Here is a 23,846-nt window from a genome sequence, read left to right as displayed (position 1 = left end):
GCAACAATTATAGGGTGGTGTATCATCGAGGGGCCGGTTTACACAGGATAATTAAAGTTAATTGATAGCAGTTGGGACTGTGTAAGCCGGCCGATATACAGAATACGCAGTATCCGGAGTACAGGGAATTATTAATAAAGGATTTGTTAAAGAAATGTTAGGGACTATATTTTGTGGCCGGAATTGACAGAGCGCCGGAGTACTCAGAGGTCGGTTTGGACAAATTATACTGTACATACTTTATAAAAGGGGCACAACTCCATCAACAAAAGTCCCATGGGCTGCATCGTTCACCTGAGTCACCTTGGCCCATATTTAAAGATTTTCCCTATATATTCCCATGCAAAGCTTTGATCCCTATGGTGGCCCCAACCTACCCTCAGGGGCCATGATTTTTACGAGGTTGAATCTGCACTTTGTCAGGAAGCTTTCATGTAAATGTAAACTTCTTTAGCCCAATGGTTTTGAGAAGATTTTTAAAGATTTTCCCTATATATTTGCATGTAAAACTTTGATCCCCTATTGTGGCCCCACCCTTCCCCCAAGGGCATGATTTTAACAAACTTAAATCTGCACTATGTCAGAAAGCTTTCATGTAAATGTAAAATTTTCTGGCCCAGTGATTCTTCAGAAGAGGATCTTTAAAGATTTTCTCGATATATTTGTATGTAAAACTTTGATCCCCTATTTTGACCCATCCTTCCCCTGAGGGCCATAACTTTAACAAACTTGAATCAGCACTGTAAGGAAGCTTTCATGTAAATTGATACTTTCCTAGCCTAGTGGGTTTTGAGAAAAAGATTTTTAAAGATTTTCCCTAAACATTTGTATGTAAAACATTGATCCCTGTATATTTGTATGTTAAATTTTGACCCATATTGCGGTGCCATCCTACCCCCTCGGGTCATGATTTTTACAAACTTGAATCAGCACTATGTCAGGAAGTTTTCATGTAAATTTCAGCTCTTCTGGCCCAGTGGTTCTTGAGAAGATTTTTGAATGACCCCATCCTATTTTTGCATTTTTTGTGATTATCTCCCCTTTGAAAGGGGTCATGGCTCTCCATTTGAAAAAAACTTGAAAGCCCGTTACTCAAGGATGCTTTTGCCAAGTTTGGTTGAAATTGACCCAGTGATTCAGGAGAAGAAGTTGAAAATGTAACAAGAGGCTCATGGGCCACATCACTCACCTGAGCAGCAGTTCCTTGCAATAAACAAGTTTGAGCAAAACTATCATTATGCAAGCAGAAAAATCTTTTTGAAAGGTAATGACTAAAAATTCATTGATTAGCAACCTTAATTATCAAATTAGACTACAAATTCATTAATTACATTGTATCATATGCCCTTGTGCCATACATATTAACAAATTTCATCTACGGATGCTTTGTACCAACTTTGGTTTCCTATACATTTGCATGCAAAACCTTGATCCACTATTGTGGCCCCACCCTACCCTCAGGGGCCATGATCTGAACAAATTTGAAACTACTTTATATCAGGAATTTTTCACTTCAATCTCCACTCTTATGGCTCGTTGGTTCTTGAGAAGTTTTTTTTATTGGTATGTAAAACCTTGATCCCCTATTGTGGCCCCACCCTACCCCCAGGGGTCATGATTTTTACAAACTTGAATCTCCACTATGTCAGGAAGCTTTCATGTAAATATCAGCTTTTGTGGCCCAGTGGTTCTTGAGAAGATTTTTTAGATGACCCCACCCTATTTTTGTGATTATCTTCCCTTTGAAGGGGGCATGGTCCTTCATTTGAACAAACTTGAAAGCCCTTCACCCAAGGATGCTTTGTGCGAAGTTAGATTGAAATTCTTAACATTCTTAAAAATGTTATAAAACTAAAAAAAAAAAGTTTGATTGAAATTGGCCCAGTGGTCTTGGAGAAGATTTTCCTATATATCTGCATCTAAAACCTTGATCCCCTATTTTGGTCCCACCCTACCCTCGGGGCTATGATATGAACAAATTTAAATCTACTCTATATCAGAAAGCTTTCAGGTAAACCTCCACTCTTCTGGCCCATTGGTTCTTGTGAAGAAGATTTTTGTTTGTTTTGCTGTTTTTTGCCACACTCAACAATTTTTCAGTTATTTGGTGGTGCCCAATTTTTATTGGTGGAAGAGAGAACCCAGATACAATGTACCTGGGAAGAGACCAACAACCTACCGAAAGTAAACTGGGAAACTTTCTCACTTCCCGGCACAAGCGGGATTCGAACTCGCGCCAACCAGAGGTAAAGAGGCTGTGCGATTTTGAGCGCGATGCTCTATCCACTCGGCCATGGAGTAAAAATTTTCTTTATATATTCGCATGTATAACTTTGATCCCTTATTGTGACCCAAACAGATCCCCGGGGATCATGATTTTAATAAACTTAAATCTCCACTATGTCAGAAAGCTTTCATGTAAATTCAGCTTTTGTGGCCCAGTGGTTCTTGAGAAGATTTTTGTGATTATCTCCCTTTGAAAGGGGCATGGTCCTTCATATGAACAACTTTAAATCCCATCATCCAAGGATGCTTTGTGTTAAGTTTGGTTGCAATTGGCTCAGTGGTTCTGGAGAAGATGAAAATGTGAAGAGTTAACGCCGCCTCAGACAGACAACAGACAAATTTTGATCAGAAAAGCTCACTTGAGCCTTTGGCTCAGGTGAGCTAAAAAGTTTATGCACAGACAGATGGACTGACAAACAGAGAACAGGCAATCAAATAAGCTCACTCAGGTCAGCTACAAATCAATGAACAAGAACAAAACTCAAATTTGATCTGTAACTCATCAAGATACACTTGCATACAAAACAAGAGGTCCATGGTCCACATCACTCACCTGAGTCACCTTGGCTCATATTTAAAGAATTTTCCTATATATTTGTAAAACTTTGATCCCTATTGTGACCCCAACCTACCCCCGGGGGCCATGATTTTTACAAGATTGAATCTGCACTAGATGTCATGAAGCTTTCATGTAAATGTAAACTTTTCTGGTCGGTGATTTTTCAGAAGATTTTTAATGATTTTCCCTATATAGTTGTATGTAAAATTTTGATCCCCCACTGTGGGGGCCACGATTTTTATGCAAACTTTTGTGCAAATGTAAACTTCTTTAGCCTGATGGTTCTTAAGGAGAAAATTTGTAAAGATTTTTTTCTATCTATAAGTTATGTAAAACTTTGATCCCCTATTGTGGCCCCATCCTAACCCTAGGGGTCATGAGTTTAACAAATTTGAATCTGCACTATTTCAGGAACCTTTCATGTAAATCTGAGCTTTTCTGGCTCAGTGGTTGTTGAGAAAAAGATTTTTTTTCAAGATTTTCCTTATATATTTGCATGTAAAACTTTGATCCCCTATTGTGGCCCCATCCAACCCCCCCCCCCCCCCCCCCCCCCCCCCGGGTAGCCATGATTTTAACAAACCTGAATTGGCATAATATCAGGAAGCTTTCATGTAAATTTCAGCTCTTCTGGCCAAGTGGTTCTTGAGAAGAAGATTTTTAAATGACCCCACCCTATTTTTGCATTTTTGTGATTATCTCCCCTTTGAAGAAGGCATGGGCCTTCATTTGAACAAACTTGTAAGCCCTTCACCCAAGGATGCTTTTGACCAAGTTTGATTATAATTGGCCCAGTGGTTCTGGAGGAGAAGTCGAAAATGTAAAAAGTTTACAGACGGACGGACAGACAACGGACAACCAGAAAAGCTCACTTGAGCTTTCAGCTTAGGTGAGCTAAAAAAAAAAAAGAGGGGGTCTTGTCACAAGGAATACACACGTAAATTATAATAACCCTAGCACTAAGAATTCAAAAGTTATGGCCAAGGGTAAAGTTTTTGTGGACAAACAGACCATGAATCTCCGAATACGAGAGCATAAAAATTTAAAGGTTATGAATTGTGCTTGACAGCTCTAATTTGTTATTCAAAATGCTATTACTCAATACATTGAAAATATCTGCAAATCTTAAATATCTTTTAGCATTGTTTCTTACTCAGCCAAATTTCTTGACATACAGCTTACTTCTCCACCACCTAGGAATTCTTCTCTTGGTTTCTTCAGATGAAACTTGTCAACATAACCCCAGATAGTGGAACATAGAGGTTGCTCAGTGGTCACTGCTAGTCCTTTTGTATACTTACTGTCTATATCAATGAGAACTTTTCCACTAGACAAAACTACAAATCAAACTACACCCAATTAATTTTTTACATAAATTTTGAAAGGAAAATAATGCATATAAAGATGATATTGCAGGAAGTATACACAAGAGGCCACAGGCCTTATCAGTCACCTGAGTACTAGTTAAAAGTATCATCAGTCCCAAGGGCTAAAAATCTAGGAATATCTAAGCTAAATTCTAATATTCAGCAACAGCATAAAACAAGATGTGTTCTTAAAACTTCAACGCCCTAAAAAATGCATATATACTGATAAAAGGCTTTACATAATAAACAATATCACTAATTTGGACATACCCTAAAGTCAAAATCCTGTAGTTGCTGTATCAGTTAACTTAGAGAAGCTCTTCAAATGATAAAGACAATAATCACTATAGTAATTTTGGTTCCACCCCGAAACCAAACCCTTACCCCCTAGCATCATAAAATTTACCATTTTGGTAAAGCCTACTCCCTCTAAATATCTGTTTAGTTTTAATTTAGTATCAATAGCATTAAAGCTAGTATCTGACATGTTTTGAACATATACACTATTTATGCCCCGTCTTCGAGTCAGAACCTGTCCTGGGAATCATGAAATTTACAAGTTTGGTAAAGGTCTTTCTGCTCCATATCACTATGCATAATGAATATTGACTGTCACAATGTTTAATTCATAAAAGATCTTTTTGAAATGAGAAAAAAACAAACAAGAGGCCAATGGGCCACATCGCTCACCTGAGTCACTTTAACACATGGAAAATGAATTTCCCATTGTTATTCCATTAACTTTTCAGGAGCCATGACACCCCGGGGGCCATGATTTCAACAAACTTGAATTTGAACTATGTCATAAAGCTTCAAACTTGAATCTGAACTATGTCAGGAAACTTCGATGTAAATTTGAACTCTTCTGGCTCAATGGTTCTTGAGAAGAAGATTTTTCCTATATAAATACATATAAATGTGGTTTCCCCTAGTGTGGCCCCACCCAACCCCCAGGGGCCATGATATGAACAAACTTGAATCTGTATTATGTCAGGAAGCTTCCATGTAAAGTTGAACTCTTCTGGCTCAACGGTTCTTGAGAAGATTTTAAAAGATTTTTCCTATATAAACACATAAAATATGGTTCCCCCTATTGTGGCCCCACCCAACCCCTGGGGGCCATGATATGAACAACTTGAATCTGCATTATGTCAGGAAGCTTCCATGTAAATTTGAACTCATCTAGCTCAATGGTTCTTGAGAAGAAGATTTTTAAAGATTTTTCCTATATAAATATATATAAAATATGGTTTCCACTATTGTGGCCCCACCCGACCCCTGGGGGCTATGATATGAACAAACTTGAATCTGCATTATGTCAGAAAGCTTCCATGTAAAGTTGAACTCTTCTGGCTCAATGGTTCTTGAGAAGAAGATTTTTTAAAGATTTTCCCTATATACACACATATAAAATATGGTTTCCCCTAGTGTGGCCCCACCCGACCCCCAGGGGCCATGATATGAACAAACTTGAATCTGCATTAAGTCGGGAAGCTTCCATGTAAATTTGAACTCTTCTGGCTCAATGGTTCTTGAGAAGAAGATTTTAAAAGATTTTTCCTATATAAATACATATAAAATATGGTTTCCCCTATTGTGGCGCCATCCGACCCCTGGGGAGCATGATATGAACAAACTTGAATCTTCATTATGTCAGCAAACTTCCACGTAAATTTCAACTATACTGGTAGAGTGGTTCATGAGAAGAAGATTTTTAAATGACCCCACCCTATTTTTACACTTTTGTGATTATCTCCCCTTTGAAGAGAACCTGGCCCTTAATTTGAACAATTTTGAATTCCCTTCAACTAAGGATGATTTGCATTAAGTTTGAATGAAATTGGCTTACTGGTTCTGGAGAAGATTTTAAAAAAATTTCAGTGTATTTTTACTGATTTGCTATTATCTCCCCTTGGATTAAGAGGTTGGCCCTCATTTGAACAATTTTGAATCTCCTTCACCCAAGGATGATTTGTGCCAACATTGGTTAAAATTGGCCCAGCGGTTTTGGAGAAGTTGAAAATGTAAATGTTTAACAGACAGACGACGGACAAAAAGCGATCAGAAAAGCTCACTTGAGCTTTCAGCTCAGGTGAGCTAAAAACATTTTAAACGTTTTACTTCCGAGGTTTTGCGATTATTCATGTATATATCTGTTCATAGATGGCGTGCGGTCTTCATTTGGAGTGTGAATTTTCCACCATGTATATCGTCATTCAGAGAATTTTTATGTTTTCTGTGACATGAAGGGCCGCGGACCTCTCATTGTTAAATGTGCTTGTGTTTCTTACATCTGTATTTGTGATGGAATCGTTTTGTGTGCAGTTGAATGTGGCGTATCTCAGGGTTTTTTTGGTACATGGAGTTGGACAGTTGATATCCACAAGGTAAAGGATGAATATGTAAAAAAAGATCTTCCTAATGTGAACTATTGTTTTTTATAACACTCAGAAAGATTTACGCAGTATGACATGATCAGTTATGACGGGTTTCATTTTATTTTTGTTTCCTTGATCATTGAGAATTAATTTATTTTTCGATTGATATAAAACATGATCAGGGGTTGTATGCAACACCGAGCTACAGGCTGTTTCACTTTTTTGAGACGATAACTAGGCTAGATAGGTTTGTTCCCTCAATCATAATTACGTGATATATATTCATTGTTTTCAAATTTTGAAGAATTTAACATCTGTGTCACTTTCATCAATTTTTACAACTTTTTGAGACTTCTGTCACCCTGATCCAGTTCTTATGCACATTACTCTATAAGAGTCATGACCGACTGATAAACAAGTGCAAAGTAATATGCCCTCTTCTTAGAAGGGGTATACAATTTTCCTTTTACCAGATTGTAGTCTTTCAAAGGTCTGTTTTTTTAATTTTCTGACGTCTCCCACATAACATATTCCACCACTTGCTAACAATAGTGATCCTCCTACAAATTATGGAACATGTTATCTTTGAGCAGTTATATTCTTCAGTAAGATGCAATTAAATGTTTAAACAAAAGTACCACAAACAGTACATAATACGCCTGTGAAATTGCTTACATAGGGTGTTTTTCTTAAGCCATAATTTGTAGACTTTGTTTCAGGTAGTATCAGCCATCATCAGGCTGTGACATACTTTCTTTGCATAATATGAATATTTCCTTAAAAAAACTATGTTTAACAACCTGTAATTTTCTTAAAAATTGAAGAAAATAAAAATCCTTGCCACATGCACATCTTCCATACCCATACAAATATTCTGTAAAGGAATGTCTTCACTAGAAAACTGTAGAAGGAAAAATAAAGACAAATCATGTACTCTAAATGCAATATTTCCTCAAAACTGACTAAGTTCAACAACCTCTAATTTTCTAAAAAAAAAAAATTGAAGGAAATCAAAATCCTTGCCACATGCACATATTCAATACCCATACAAATACTCTGTAAAATAACTAGGACTTAAACGATTCAGGTACCTGACAGTTCGGTTCGATTTTCGATTCTTAGGCCACAATTCGATTATTTTCGATTCAATTCAATAGTTGTCAAAAACTCTTATTAAACAAAAAAAAATACAAGAGATGTTTGTAAAACACATGCCCCCCATGGTGCAAAATTGAAAAGGGTTATACACACACACATCATTTAATTGAGAGTAGTATCATCAATTCAAAATATTGAGCAAACAATATCTTCCTATGTCAAGAATGGATTGACCATGTGACCTAAAAATCAATAGGGGTCATCAACTCCTGAAGATGTACCAGTGTACCAAGTTTGAAGTCTGTCAAGCACAGGGTTCTCAAGATACTGACCGGACAGTATATTCCTATGTCCAGTTTGACCCTTGACCTTTGACCATGTGACGTCAAATTCATTAGGGGTCATCTTTTCCTGAAGATGTACCAGTGTACCAAGTTCGATGTCTGTCAAGCAAAGGGTTCTCAAGATATTGACCGGACAGTATATTCCCATGTCCAGTTTGACCCTTGACCTTTGACCATGTGACCTCAAAATCAATAGGTGTCATCTTCTCCTGATGATGTACCATTGTACCAAGTCTGATGTCTGTCAAGCAAAGGGTTCTCAAGATATTGACCGGACAGTATATTTCTATGTCCAGAGTAGATTGACCCTTGACCTTTAACCTTTTGACCTGAAAAACAATAGGGGTCCTCTTCTTTTTATACCCAACCCACATATGAAATATCATTACAATCAAGTGAATGGTTTTCAAGATATTGAGCAGACAACTCATGGTCTACCACATGGGGTTAAGACCAGCAGTTTGACCTTGACCTTTGACCATGTGACCTGAAAATCCATAGGGATCATCTACTCTCTAAGGAAAGTCTCTGTATCAAGTTTGGCTATTATCAAGCAAAGGGGTCAAAAGATATTGAGCAGACAACACATGGGCTTAAGACCAGAGGTTTGACCTTGACCTTTGACCATGTGACCTGAAGGTCAATAGGGATCATCTACTCTCCAAGGGCAACCCTTGTACTACGTTTGGTAGTTATCATGCATAGGGGTCAAAAGTTATTGAGTGGACAACACATGGTCTACCACATGGGGTAAAGACCAGCAGTTTGACCTTGACCTTTGACCATGTGACCTGAAAATCAATAAGGATCATCTACTCTCCAGGGGCATCCCCTGTACCAAGTTTGGTTGTTATCAAGCAAAGGGGTCTAAAGATATTGAGCGGACAACACATGGTCTATAGACCGACCGACAGTTGCAAAACAATATGCCCCCTCTTTTTCAAAGGGGGGCATAAAAATACAACTTTCATGCTTTTATTTTTTATTTTTTTTTTTAAATTTGTAAACGTAATCGTATAGCGTATTGGGTAGAACCTTTAAAACCATCCTGAAGATGTAACTGACTTGTGCAGGTTTTTTCCAGTTTACCTTTCTTTAATGAAGGACCAGGTTGTACTTCTGTAGAATCTGTTGTAGAGATACTAATAATATTGTGCTTTCATTTTAAATGATTTGCAAGGTAAGTTGTGTTTCCACACTTAAAATTTATTTCTTTGAAACAAATTCTACATACTTCCGCAGTTCCATTCTTTTTAAAATCAAAATGCTTCCATACAGGGGACCTCAGGTTTGCCGGATGGTTTTTAACCACGATTCCCGAGTTAGCGTCCGCCATTTTTGTTGTAATAAATTGTAAAGTAAAAACCAAATCCGCGCTGAATTCTTTATTTCCGGAAAAAATGTAAACATGAACCGAATCGAAATTTGAAGATGTTGAAACGAAAATTGAACCGAATGCAGTGAATCGCGGTTCGAGTGAACCGCGATTAATTGTTTCAGTCCTAAAAATAACGTCCTCACTTGAAAACTGTGGAAGGAAAAACAGACAAATCATGTACTCTTTACGTAATAATTCCTCAAAACTGACTAAGTACTCTCTATAGATGCAATATTTCCTCAAAACTGACTAAGATGGACATACAGATATCGCTGTACCATAATACGTTCTGTCTAAAGACAAGGGTATAAAAATCTGTACAAAGAATCTTTCCAACCCTCAATAAAGTAATTGGAACTGTTATATTTATCAGGAATAACTTTGGCAGCTAGATGGTTCCCAGAGGAATGAGCCAGGCTCCTACGGGTAAACTGCATTGCATATTGGAGGAGTCGATGGAGAATTTCTGTGTCTCTACATACTGCTAAAAGATGCATTGGCTGGGCCTAAAGATAAAGGTTTGGGAAAATGTAGCAAATGATGATCTTACAAGATACAAGATGTGTTTGTGAATCACTGATGCCGCCATATGGTAGCAAAGTAATTCTGGTCTTGTTACATGGAATACAAGACTTATATGAAAGCCCTATCCCTAACAATTTAAAAGTTATAGATTAGTTTGGAACAAAGGCCACATTTTTAAAAATGTTGGTTTACCATAGCCCGAGGGTCATAAAAAATATTGGGTCGGTCGGTAGGTTTTTTTTTTTTTTTGTTGATGAAAATATATTGAATATCAAAACTCTGTTTTTATATTTTGTGTTCTTTTGATGAATTAACCCTATTATAGTGAATTACTTGCAGAACTGTCAGAAACCTCTCTAAAAAGTGCAGTTTTAACTTCATGGACAGGAGTAGTTTGTGTATGGCTCATATATCATTTTGTTTTTCTGATATGTTACTTGTTTTGTGGGTGTTTGTTTTCCAGGTCTTGAATATGTCCATTGTTTTTTCAAATTTGTCTAGAGTCTTGGTTACCATGATTTTACTCTTAATGGCCAATGTAACATGCATGTATTATGTAACTGAAACTTGGTAGCATTATTGTTGAACTAAAACATTATTCATATAAACTCAATGCAATTTCATGTTCAATGATGTTGGGTCAAACGATTTCTGATACATTAAATTCGTGCTCCGCGGTACCTCGAATTACCGAAATGCCCGTGATTTGACGAAATGCCTCCAGAAATACCGAAATGCCAATTAGAACTAACGAAATTCCCCTTTGAATCAATTTTTTAAAGTTAAATTGAAAGATTAGGGATTGATTTAATGTGTAAAATACCGTCTCTGAAGAAAAAATAACATAAATTTTTTTAAGAAAAAAAAGTTATTAGAATTTGTGTTAATCTAATGAAGGTAACTCATGTTATTTTTCTTTCATTTAGAAGAATGTGGTCAACCACTATTTCCTAATCATTATATATATACATTGCTTAAGTTGAATTAAGTCAACATTCATATATATTTTGCAATTCAAACGAAAAAATCATCAGTGATATACATGTATAAATTTTGCTAGTTATCTTTCTTTGAAACATCCTGAATGCGAGAATTGAACACAATTGCATTTCCTAAATTTACAATCACAAATTTAACAAGAGCCACATGGGCCACATCGCTCACCTGAGTCACCTTGGCCCATATCTGAAGACTTCCCAAATATATTTGCATGTAAAACCTTAGTCCCTATTATGGCCCAAACTACCCTTTGCAAACTTGAATCTACACTATGTCAGAAAGCTTTCATGTAAATGTCAACTTCTTTGGCCCAATGGTTCTTGAGAAGAAGATTTTTAAAGCTTTTTCCTATATTTGTATGTAAAACTTTGACCCCCCCCCCCCCCACTTGTGGCCCCATCCTACCCCCCGGGGGCCATGATTTGAACAAACTTGAATCTGCACTATGTCAGAAAGTTTTCTTGTAAATATCAGCTTTTCTGACTCAGTGGTTATTGAGAAAAAGATTTTAAACTATATATTTGTATGTAAAACTTTGATCCCCCCTTGTGGCCCCATCCTACCCCCAGGGGCCATGATTTGAACAAACTTGAATCTGCACTATGTCAGAAAGTTTTCATGTAAAAATCAGCTTTTCTGGCTCAGTAGTTCTTGAGAAGAAGATTTTTCCTATATATTTGTATGTAAAACTTTGATCCCCTATTGTGGCCCCATCCAACCCCCCGGAGCCCATGATTTGAACAAACTTGAATCTGCATTATGTCAGAAAGCTTTCATGTAAATCTCAGCTTTTCTGGCTTAGTGGTTCTTGAGAAGAAGATTTTTAAAGTTTTTCCCTATATATTTGTATGTAAAACTTTGATCCCCCCTTGTGGCCCCATCCTACCCCCAGGGGCCATGATTTGAACAAACTTGAATCTGCACTATGTCAGAAAGTTTTCTTGTAAATATCAGCTTTTCTGACTCAGTGGTTATTGAGAAAAAGATTTTCCCTATATATTTGTATGTAAAACTTTGATCCCCCTTGTGGCCCCATCCAACCCCCGGAGCCCATAATTTGAACAAACTTGAATCTGCATTATATCAGGAAGCTTTCATGTAAATCTCAGCTTTTCTGGCTCAGTGGTTCTTGAGAAGAAGATTTTTAAAGTTTTTCCCTAGATATTTGTGTGTAAAACTTTGATCCCCCCTTGGGGCCCCATCCTATCCCCGGGGGCCATGATTTGAACAAACTTGAATCTGCACTATGTCAGAAAGTTTTCATGTAAAAATCAGCTTTTCTGGCTCAGTGGTTCTTGAGAAAAAGATTTTTAAATGACCCCACCCTATTTTTGCATTTTTGTGATGATCTCCCCTTTGAAAGGGACATGGCCCTTCATATGAACAAACTTGAAAGCCCTTCACCCAAGGATGCTTTTGGCCATGTTTGGTTGAAATTGGCCCAGTGGTTCTGGAGAAGAAGTCGAAAATGTGAAAAGTTTAACAGACAGACGGACAAGACAGACGACGGACAAAAAACGATCAGAAAAGCTCACTTGAACCTTCGGTTCAGGTGAGCTAAAAACGTTTCATCATAAAAGATTAACATATATCAACTTAATATGCATTAATGTATATAATTAGAGGGGAATTTCGATACTTTTAGGTGGTATTTCGAAAACTAATTTCAGTAAATTGCAGGCATTTCCGAATATTCGGGGTACCCATTTACATCGTACACAGTTGTTGTTTGTGTCCATAATTATTGAATGATGCCTCGTCGGATAAATAAAATTCTACCAGTATGCCATGCGCTTAAAATTGTGGCGATTTATAAAACACCGCAAATGACAAAACTAAAAAAAAAAAAACCAAACGCATCTTCACAAGTCAAGGGCTATTGATTAGTTACCTCATTACAAAATAAAAACAACACACAATGTTCTTGATGTTAAGAAAAGTACCCCACGAAGACCATTGTTTACTTTCTGTTTTAGCTCTTTCCAAACTTGCATCTTAAACGAGGAATCTCATTGGATGATTTAATTTTAGCTTATTGCGTCATCATCTGTCCCAAACCTGTGTTTTGAATGGTGACTGATGCGAGCATGGTGCGAGGTAACGAATCAATAACCGTTGACTTGTGAAGATGAACCCAACGCGAATAGGAACTTGAAAGAAAAACAGAAGTCGGAAAATCGAGTGGAAAAAAAAACGTGGCCGAAATTATGTCATTAAAAACTTTCCAGTCGGGGGGTTTAAAAAAAGGGTCGATCACTTGATGGTAAACAAACTCCTTTTTAATTTTAGCCCAACAGAAAGGCTTTGTCTCAAGGAAAACACGTATGAAATATGAGAGCCCTAGCCTTAACCTTCCAAACTTATGGCCAAGTTTAAAGTTTTTCAAAAGTAGGTCAAACTCCAAGGTGAGGGTCACCTGGTAAAAAAATTTGCTACTTAAAGAAAGATCTTGTTACAAGGACTAAACATATGAAATATGAAAGTCCTATCACTAAGCATTCAAAAGGTATGGCTTACATGTAGGTTAAAGTTTTTTAAAAGTAGGTAAAACTCTAAGGTCAAGGTGTCAAACATTTCGGTACCAAAAAAAGTCTTGCCCCAAGAAATACACATATAAAATCCCCTGCACTAACCATTCCAAAGTGATTGCCAAAGTTCAAGTTTTTCAATAGAAGGTCCAATTCCAGGTCAAGGTCAAGTCAAAGATGTTGGTACCAAAAGAAGAAATACATATGTGAAATATGAAAGCCTTATCACCATCCATTCAAAAGTTATGGTTAAGGTTAAAAAGTTTTTTGGGACAAACAGACATACCATAAACTAGATGCCCCCTCCCCCATCTCCGATTACGGGGCATAAAATGCTAAACTTGATCATATTAAGCTGAAAATAAAAGTTTATTAAACAAGAGATCCACAGGCCTTATTGGTCACCTGGCTGAATATTAGTTAAAAGTATTAAAAGCCCCCCAAGCGCTATAAAATTCAAAATAATTTTCCTGCTCTTCTTATCTAAGCTAAATTCTAATATTCAGCAGCAGTATTAAAAAATCGCAAAAACACATCAAAGATACGTATGGCCGAGTTGCAGTTTGGAAAATTATGGAAGCTTGCATTCATGAAGTAAAAACATGCACGTATTTAATATAGTTTATAAGTATGAAGCTTTGAATGGCCACAATAGGTATTTAGTGTGATCATGACCTTGACCTTTGGATTTCAAAAGCAACATGAATCTTGAATGTTATCAGTGAAGTCTGATAAACATGCACCAGCAAGTACATGTATAAAAGTTAGAGGCAAGCTCAAATCTACAGTATATATTGAAAAATAGAATTTCACCTTTGACCTAAAAATAAATAGGAACCTTTCTCTTTTGGATGTGATCATATTATGCAAGTTTCACAAAGATGCCCCTAGTAGTATGAAAATTAGAGACCGGACAAGCTCAAATCTATGGCATTTAGTGACAAAGTGACCTTGACCTTTGACCTCAAAATAAATAGGAACCTTCCTCTTTTGGAGGTGATCATATTATGTAATACCACCTTCACACTCACAGATTTTTCTTACGAGTCCTTACGGATCTCCGACTCATAGACAATCGCAAGTATTCGTAAATCACTTGTCGGTATTCGTTAATAACTCGTCACAACTCGCACACACTAGTAAGGATCCTTGAAAGTAGAAAGAAATTTTTTGACATGTCAAAAAAAAATTCACAATTGTCCATGGATTTCATTTTCCATAAATAACCCGTAAATAACTTGTAACAATCTGTAAGTATCGTAAACTGGTCGCAAGAACACGCACACCGCTCATAAGAATCCATAAAACACTCGTAAAAAGTTTTTTAACGAATCTTTGCGGTTAGTTTACGATATGTTACGGATAGTTTAAGAGTTCTTTATGGATTACTTTGAATGCCTAAGTGATATTTACGATTTCATTCAAGTCGGGTTACAATCGCTTTATGGATTGTTCAGAGTCATTACGAGCCCTTTACGTATAGACACGATTACTTTACGAGTACATAATTAAACTTTATGATTAATACCACCTTCACACTCACAGATTTTTCTTGCGAGTCCTTACGGATCTCCGACTCGTAGTCAATTGCAAGCATTCGTAAATTACTCGTCAGTATCTGTGTCTAAATCGTAACAATCCGTGTACCTTTACGGATTTGTGGAATACGCAAGGATCCGTAAGAAAAATCTGTGAATGTGAAGGTACCATACGTCTCACAAAGATGCACCAAAATGTTAGAGACCGGACTAATTGTGGACGCCGCCAACCCGTTCACCCGACCGACTGGACGCCCATCCTTCGCCAATTTAAAAGCTGAGATTTGCTACGCAACTCGGATAACAAAATGTGTTTTTAAACACATATAATTTATGCTCCCGAAAGTGCCCATACTGATGAAAGACTTTAAATATACAGGCGACTCTCAATGGCTCAACTTAAATCTCTTGAAGTGAAATCACGGTCCTGATTTCTCTCTTTATAATCTCAATCTCTTGAACGTTTTTAAATATCTCAAAGTTCTCAATATCTTGAAGTGAAATTTGGATACTGTATTTAACATATTTCATTGTTTTTTACTCTTGATCTTTGAAAGTGGTGGTAGCATATCTACTATTACTTGACAATGGGTGATATTCATAAAAATTGTCCGTTAATGTTAACTAACCTTTGTGCAACTGGGTTCTGAACTAGTAATCATTATTGCAGTTAGCAATGCTAGGTAATCATCCTGTTTGAACAAAATGACCCATGCATGTAATGATCAAGTAATGTAGATTAAACGAGAGGTCCATGAGCCACATCGCTCACCTAAGTCACCTTGGCTCATATCTAAAGATTTTTCCTATATATTTGTATGTAAAACTTTGATCCCCTATTGTGGCCCCATCCTACCCAGGGGGACATGATTTTATCAAAATTGAATCTGCACTATGTCAGGAAGCTTTCATGTAAATCTCAGCTTTTCTGGCTTAGTGGTTCTTGAGAAGAAGATTTGTAAAGATTTTTCCTATATATTTGTATGTAAAACTTTGATCCCCTATTGTGGCCCCATCCTATTCCCGGGAGCCATGATTTTAACAAACTTGAATCTGCAATATGTCAGGAAGCTTTCATATAATTTTGAGCTCTTCTGGCCCAGTGGTTCTTGAGAAAAAGATTTTTAAATGACCCCACCCAATTTTGCGATTATCTCCCCTTTGAAGGTGGCATGGACCTTCATTTGAACAAACTTGAAAGCCCTTCACCCAAGGATGCTTTTGGCCAAGTTTGGTTATAGTTGGCCCAGTGGTTCTGGAGAAGAAGTCGAAAATGTAAAAAGTTTACAGACAGACGGATGGTCAACAGGTGATCAGAAAAGTTCATTTGAACTTTCAGCTCAGGTGAGCTAAAAAGGTACATAAATTCAAAGGAAACGATAATTCATTTTTCAAGATATAAGCCATTTATGACACTTTTTGAATCTAGCTCTTTGGATCCCATAAAACATATTTCATTGTTTTTCACTCTTAATCTTTTACGGGTGATATCCATAAAAATTGTCTGTCAACATCACTAACCGTCGTGCAAATGGGTCCTGAACTAGTAACCATTATTGAATAGTACCATATACCTAACAGTACATTACTGCATTATACAAACAAGAGGCCCATGGGCCACATCGCTCACCTGAGTCACCTTGGCCCATATCAGAAGACTTTCCATATATATTTGCATGTAAAACCTTAGTCCCTATTATGGCCCAAACTACCCTTTGCAAACTTGAATCTACACTATGTCAGAAAGCTTTCATGTAAATGTCAACTTCTTTGGCCCAATGGTTCTTGAGAAGAAGATTTTTAAAGCTTTTTCTTATATTTGTATGTAAAACTTTGACCCCCCCCCCCCCCACTTGTGGCCCCATCCTACCCCTCGGGGGCCATGATTTGAACAAACTAGAATCTGCACTATGTCAGAAAGTTTTCTTGTAAATATCAGCTTTTCTGACTCAGTGGTTATTGAGAAAAAGATTTTAACTATATATTTGTATGTAAAACTTTGATCCCCCCTTGTAGCCCCATCTTACCCCCGGGGGCCATGATTTGAACAAACTTGAATCTGCACTATGTCAGAAAGTTTTCTTGTAAATATCAGCTTTTCTGACTCAGTGGTTATTGAGAAAAAGATTTTAACTATATATTTGTATGTAAAACTTTGATCCCCCCTTGTAGCCCCATCTTACCCCCGGGGGCCATGATTTGAACAAACTTGAATCTGCACTATGTCAGAAAGTTTTCTTGTAAATATCAGCTTTTCTGACTCAGTGGTTATTGAGAAAAAGATTTTAAACTATATATTTGTATGTAAAACTTTGATCCCCCCTTGTGGCCCCATCCTACCCCCAGGGGCCATGATTTGAACAAACTTGAATCTGCACTATGTCAGAAAGTTTTCATGTAAAAATCAGCTTTTCTGGCTCAGTGGTTCTTGAGAAGAAGTTTTTCCCTATATATTTGTATGTAAAACTTTGATCCCCCCTTGTGGCCCCATCCAACCCCCCCGGAGCCCATGATTTGAACAAACTTGAATCTGCATTATGTCAGGAAGTTTTCATGTAAATCTCAGCTTTTCTGGCTTTGTGGTTCTTGAGAAGAAGATTTTAAAAGTTTTTCCCTATATACCGTATATACTCGCCTATAAGTTGGTCCGCCTATAAGTCGGTTGTATTTTTAAGGTTATTTTGTAGGAATTTGCCATTGACCCGCTTATAAGTCGGTACAAATTTTTGTCAGAATCGGTTGACAATTTCAAGTCAATGCTCTAGCGTTTTTACCTATGTTTCAAAAAATATTTTGAGAAATTAATAATTATGAGGTGCTCAATATCCTAGCCTTATCTGTTTGGGGTTTAAACGCAACCCTTGATCTATGATGGGCAATGATTTACCTAAGCAATTATGGTCTCCTAATTACCAGTACCTGACACCGTGTTTACTTAGTGGCACGCGCCTCACGAAAACTGTTATTGTGGGATTCAGGTAAAATTCATTGTATCAACAATAGATTTTTTAAGAGTCAAGAATGATGATCTAAATTATCTGTTAACAATATTCAATCTTTTATGAAATATATTTCAGCCGGTATACATATGAATATTTCAATATTAAATCGGGTTCGTAATTCAATTTTACCAATAAACGATAGATTAGTTGAATTGAAAGTATTAGTTACCGGTACATGTGGATGTAAATAATTTTTAACTAGATAAAAATATGTAAATACTTGTACTTTATGCATAATTTTCAAATACATAAACAATACAATATGTCTAGATATTCGGGAACAATAATCATTTGTGTGGTAGTCCATGATAATTGTCGGAGTTGTTTAAAAAAAAACCACTATACATTACGCCGCCCAGAAAAATACCAATCTTCTTAGGACGCGCCTATAAGTCGGACATAGAGTTTTGGACTAAAAATTTACTCCCAAAAATCCGACTTATAGGCGAGTATATACAGTATTTGTGTGCAAAACTTTGATCCCCCTTGGGGCCCCATCCTATCCCCGGGGGCCATGATTTGAACAAACTTGAATCTGCACTATGTCAGAAAGTTTTCATGTAAAAATCAGCTTTTCTGGCTCAGTGGTTCTTGAGAAGAAGATTTTTATAGATGTTTCCTATATATTTGTATGTAAAACTTTGATCCCCTATTGTGGCCCCATCCAACCCCAGGGGCCCATGATTTGAACAAACTTGAATCTGCATTATGTCAGGAAGCTTTCATGTAAATCTCAGCTATTCTGGCTTAGTGGTTCTTGAGAAGAAGATTTTTAAAGTTTTTCCCTATATATTTGTATGTAAAACTTTGATCCCCCTTGTGGTCCCATCCTACCACCGGGGGCCATGATTTGAACAAACTTGAATCTGCAATATGTCAGGAAGCTTTCAGGTAAATTTCAGCTCTTCTGGCCCAGTGGTTCTTGAGAATAAGATTTTTAATTGACCCCACCCTATTTTTGCATTTTTGTGATTATCTCCCCTTTGAAAGGACATGGCCCTTCATTTGAACAAACTTGAAAGCCCTTCACCCAAGGATGCTTTTGGCCATGTTTGGTTGAAATTGGCCCAGTGGTTCTGGAGAAGAAGATGAAAATGTGAAAAGTTTACAGACAGACGGACAGACAGACAGACGGACGCCGGACAAAATGTGATCAGAAAAGCTCACTTGAGCCTTCGGCTCAGGTGAGCTAAAAATAGCATGATATAGTTGTAGGGTATATCTTTACCTGTTCATGCAAAAAGGATGCCAAACTCAGCAAACACGACAGTTTGAGCTTCATAAATGTCCCAGGAGGACAGATGTGACCTAGACAAATACAACAAATTCTCATCACAGATTACAAACTCATGCCCAATCCCCCAAATGTAATAAACGGTTGTGTTGGGATGTTGGACAAGAGTTATCGCCCTTTCCCAAACAGTGGCATTTAAGTGGCATTCTTAATGCTTAGTGCTTAAAAAGAATCAAAGTGACTAGATTTACTTTTTAAAAGAGGAGTACAGATAATTGTGTTACTTAGTTTCATTTCAAATACATCCAGCAAAGATTGATTAAGAAAGTCAAAGGATGTGCAATTTATACAATGAAGTATTATCTATCCTATCTTACTGTTAAAATACATGGGGAAAGGGGGAGGGGGGACGGACTTAGTATGCAAAATATGCATTTGAATATACATGCATGTACATAGATCTTGAGTTTCTTAGCAACTCTAAGAATTACAATAAATAGTGAAAATGTTATAGACAACTTATCTGAACCTGAAAATGTAATATTAACCCTGATAAAATGGGAAGATGTGCTTGTTGTTCCGTATTTTCCAACTTATATAATGACACTTTAACCGAAATTTCTCGTTCATTCATTTCACTGTCAACCAGCCGCATACCCCAATCTCCCAAAGGGTGCTGTTAATAGGTATAAATTACCTCTTTCCTGAGTGTAAAAAAAAAGAAAGGGCATGACAAAACTTTGGGTAGTCTCTTCTCTATGAGTGTGCTTGATTTTTGACCGTTTGACCCCAAAATCGATAGGGAACATCTTCGTCCCATGGGTAGTCCATATGTATGATATGGCGACTGTAGGTAGGAAGGATAATGCTTTAGAGCCCAGAAAGCATTGCGTCTACAGACGGACGGACAACCCAATTCCAGTATCCCCCCCCCCCCCCCCCCAACTTTGTTGCGGGGGTATAATTAGAAAATTGCTGGGGTGTGATTTTGGTTTTCTTTTATTATTTATTTAATTCAATCAGAGTTTCTTTGATGAAATATTAAAAAAAAATTCGTTTTGCACAGTTCTTCTCAAACTTTTAAATATTGATAAGCATTGAAAATACTGTTTAAGATGATAAAAGGCAGATGTAACAGCAAAAGTGCATAAAATTCAATGTTGCTTATTACAGCATAGAGGTAAGCTTGAATACTTCATACTGCCATGATGCATTAAATACATAGAAAATATTTCATCTGATGTGTTTTGATAAAAAAAAAATAAAACCACGTTTTTACTTAAAATTGGATGTGACAATAACTGAGTGAAAACTGGGTTTCACATAGTAAAATATCATAACCACTTTTTTTTCTTCAAAACTACAAAATCTGAAAAAAGTATTGATATGATATCCATTTCCCATAGTCTATGGGAATTTTAGATGGAAATGAATATAGAGGAAAGTTTAAAGGGACTGACGCACCATTTCCCCCCAAATTTTGTTTTTCACATTAAAATGATCAGAGTCTACTGCCTAATGTGTTCAAATGATTTCACACAAAAATTAAAGTTATACATTATCACAGAAGGTCATTTTAGAGAGTTCATTATTTGTTTCGTAAACAAAGATTGCAGTATGTTATTGTTTACGAAATTTTCAGAAGAAATGGATCTCGATCTAAGTTTATTATATCTTTCACATTTCAAGCATTCTTCGGGTAAAATGTGTCATCTAAAAGTTAAAATTAATGTGATTATGCAAAATTAGGATGCTTTATATTACAAAATGGTTTGTTTGTTTACATAAAAAGACCCGAGTCTGTTTGCATAACACATACATGTGTATTTAAGGCTAAAATATTGCTTTTATTCTTGCATTCAGTAGGTCAAAATGTTGGCTGGCACCATTAAATGAGTTATATTTTTAATATTTCACATCAAAAATAAAAAATATTTTGTTCAAAAATCGTGAACCAGTCCCTTTAAAAGGTACATGATTATTATCAATCACTTTTTCACTGGTTGTCAGGGCAGTTTATAACATCCTGAAGTGGCAAGAAACCCTACATGATTTGGACATATTTATATTGAAGTTCACCTAAATTAAGATTTCAAAAAGTATGAGAAAATTCATGGAGTAACATAATTTTTTGCATGCCACTGTCCAGTCTATCTACAAACTTGATTATTTTTCTGAAACAACATCTGACCCCATGAAAATAAGTGATTCAAAAGTATTCAAAAATACACAAGAGTACAGATATGTTATTTTGAATATAACATTACCTCCAAAAAAGTAAGCCAACATTTTTGGAAAATTATACTCCCTGTTGCCTGAAAAAAGACAGAAAACAAATGTCAAATGAATTCATATCTATCAATCAATAATTTCAGAAAGCTTTTTTCAATTGAATCTGTTCTTCCAACCCCTCTTGAGGTAATTCTTCTAAATTATATCATTTACACAAGACTTTATTTGAACAAGAGACCCATGGGCCACATTGCTTACCTTTGCCACCTTGGCAATCCTATTATGATTTTCAAGACATCCCCCGCCCAATTTTTATTCCCATCAATTTTTTTTAAACCATATTCAGGAGGTATTGCCTTGGTTAACTTTTCCGAAAAGGAGGTCAAAATCTGAGGTAAAGGTTATAAGGTCAAAAACTTTAGTACCAAATGAAGGTCTTGTTACAAGTAATATATAAATGAACAAGAAATGTTCAACATATGCCCTGCTATGTGACCTCAAAATCTAAAGGGGTTATCTATTCGTTAAGATGTACCAGTGTGCCAAGTTTGATGTCCGTAAAGCAAAGGATTCTCAAGATATTGAGTGGACAGTATCTTCCTATGTCCAGTTTGACTCTTGACCATGTGACCTCAAAATAAATAGGGATCATCTACTCCTTAGGATGTACCAGTGTTCCAAGTTTGATGTCTGCCAAGCAAATGATTTTCAAGATACTGAGCAGACAGTATATTCCTACATATACGTCCAGTTTGACCCCACCCATTTTTGCCTTTTCTTGATTATCTGGCCTTTTGGAGAGAGCATGACCCTTCATTTGAACAAACTTGAATCTCTTTTACCTGAGTTGAAAATTGATTTGTGCCAAGTTTGATTGAAACAAGCTTAATCTTGAGAAGATTTTTATAAGATGCCACAAAATTTATATTAATTCTTAATCATCTCTACTTCGAAAAGGGTATGCCATTTCATATGAAGAAACTTGAATCCTCTTCACTCAAACATGCTTTAAGGGAAATTTGGCTGTAATTAGCCCTGTAGTTCTGGAGAAGTAGAAAAAAACAAGAGGTACTGTGAGCAATGCTCACTAAGAATACCCCCCGCTTACCCCAATCTCCCAAAGAGTGTTGGTAATAGGTATAAACTACCTCTTTTCTGAGTGTAAAAAACAAATGGCATGACAAACCGAACCATATTGCTACTTCGATGTCCAGTGCGTGTGACCTTTGACCCCAAAATCGATAGGGAACATCTTCATCCCATGGGTAATCCATATGTATGATATGGTGACTGTAGGTGGAAAGAATAACGCTTTAGAGCCCGGAAACCATATTGCTACTTCAATGTCCAGTGCGCGTGACTTTTGACCTTTTGACCCCAAAATCGATAGGGAACATCTTCATCCCATGGGTAGTCCATATGTATGATATGGTGACTGTAGGTGGAAAGGATAATGCTTTAGAGCCCGGAAACCATATTGCTACTTCGATCTCCAGTGCGCTTGACCTTTGGACCCCAAAATTGATAGGGAACATCTTCATCCCATGGGTAGTCCATATGTATGATATGGTGACTGTAGGTGGAAAGGATAACACTTTAGAGCCTGGAAACCATATTGCTACTTCAATGTCCAGTGCGCTTGACCTTTGAACCCGAAAATCAATAGGGAACATCTTCATCCCATGGGTAGTCCATATATATGATATGGTGACGGTAGGTGGAAAGGATAATGCTTTAGAGCCCGGAAACCATTGCGTCTACGGACGGACAACCCGATTCCAGTATAAGTTGTGGGGGGTATAATAAAAGTTTATGAATGGTTGGACGCCAGACAAAAATTAATCAGAAAACCTCATTTCAGCTTTCAGCTCAGGTGAGCTAAAAAGAAATGAACAAGGCAATTCTAGTATATACCCCCCCCCCCCCCCCCCTTTCAAGAAAATTATTTAAAACAAGAAATATTTAATAAACATAATTATAACAAGAGATGTTTGTAAAACACATATGCCCCCCATGGTGCAAAATTAAAAAGGATTATACACACACACACATCATTTAATTGAGAGTAGTATCATCAATTCAAAATATTGAGCAGACAATATCTTCCTATGTCAAGAGTGGATTGACCATGTGACCTCAAAATCAATAGGGGTCATCAACTCCTGAAGATGTACCAGTGTACCAAGTTTGATGTCTGTCAAGATATTGAACGGACAGTATATTCCTATGTCCAATTTGACCCTTGACTTTTGACCATGTGACCTTAAAATAATTAGTAGTCATCTTCTCCTGAAGATGTACCAGTGTACCAAGTTTGATGTCTGTCAAGCAAAGGGTTCTCAAGATATTGAGCGGACAGTATATTCCTATGTACAGTT

The 23,846-nt window shown here is 36.8% G+C and overlaps 1 protein-coding gene across 1 annotated transcript in view; it reads right to left on the bottom strand.

Moving 5' to 3' along the window:
* LOC130051710 (minichromosome maintenance domain-containing protein 2-like) overlaps positions 1 to 23,846 on the bottom strand; it is a 165,082-nt gene that overhangs the window by 83,755 nt on the left and 57,481 nt on the right. Inside the window, exons 12-16 of the mRNA XM_056154210.1 lie at positions 21,504 to 21,546; positions 19,231 to 19,310; positions 9,748 to 9,916; positions 7,061 to 7,150; positions 3,999 to 4,182 (exon numbers count right to left, since the gene is read on the bottom strand). Coding sequence (XP_056010185.1) covers positions 3,999 to 4,182; positions 7,061 to 7,150; positions 9,748 to 9,916; positions 19,231 to 19,310; positions 21,504 to 21,546 — 566 coding nt within the window. The remainder of the gene's footprint in view (positions 1 to 3,998; positions 4,183 to 7,060; positions 7,151 to 9,747; positions 9,917 to 19,230; positions 19,311 to 21,503; positions 21,547 to 23,846) is intronic.

Source organism: Ostrea edulis, chromosome 2 (genome assembly GCF_947568905.1).
Source record: "Ostrea edulis chromosome 2, xbOstEdul1.1, whole genome shotgun sequence".
NCBI classification, from domain to species: Eukaryota; Metazoa; Mollusca; class Bivalvia; order Ostreida; family Ostreidae; genus Ostrea; species Ostrea edulis.
Note: the sequence above shows the minus strand (reverse complement) of the source record. Positions and strands in the feature narration are given on the sequence as shown.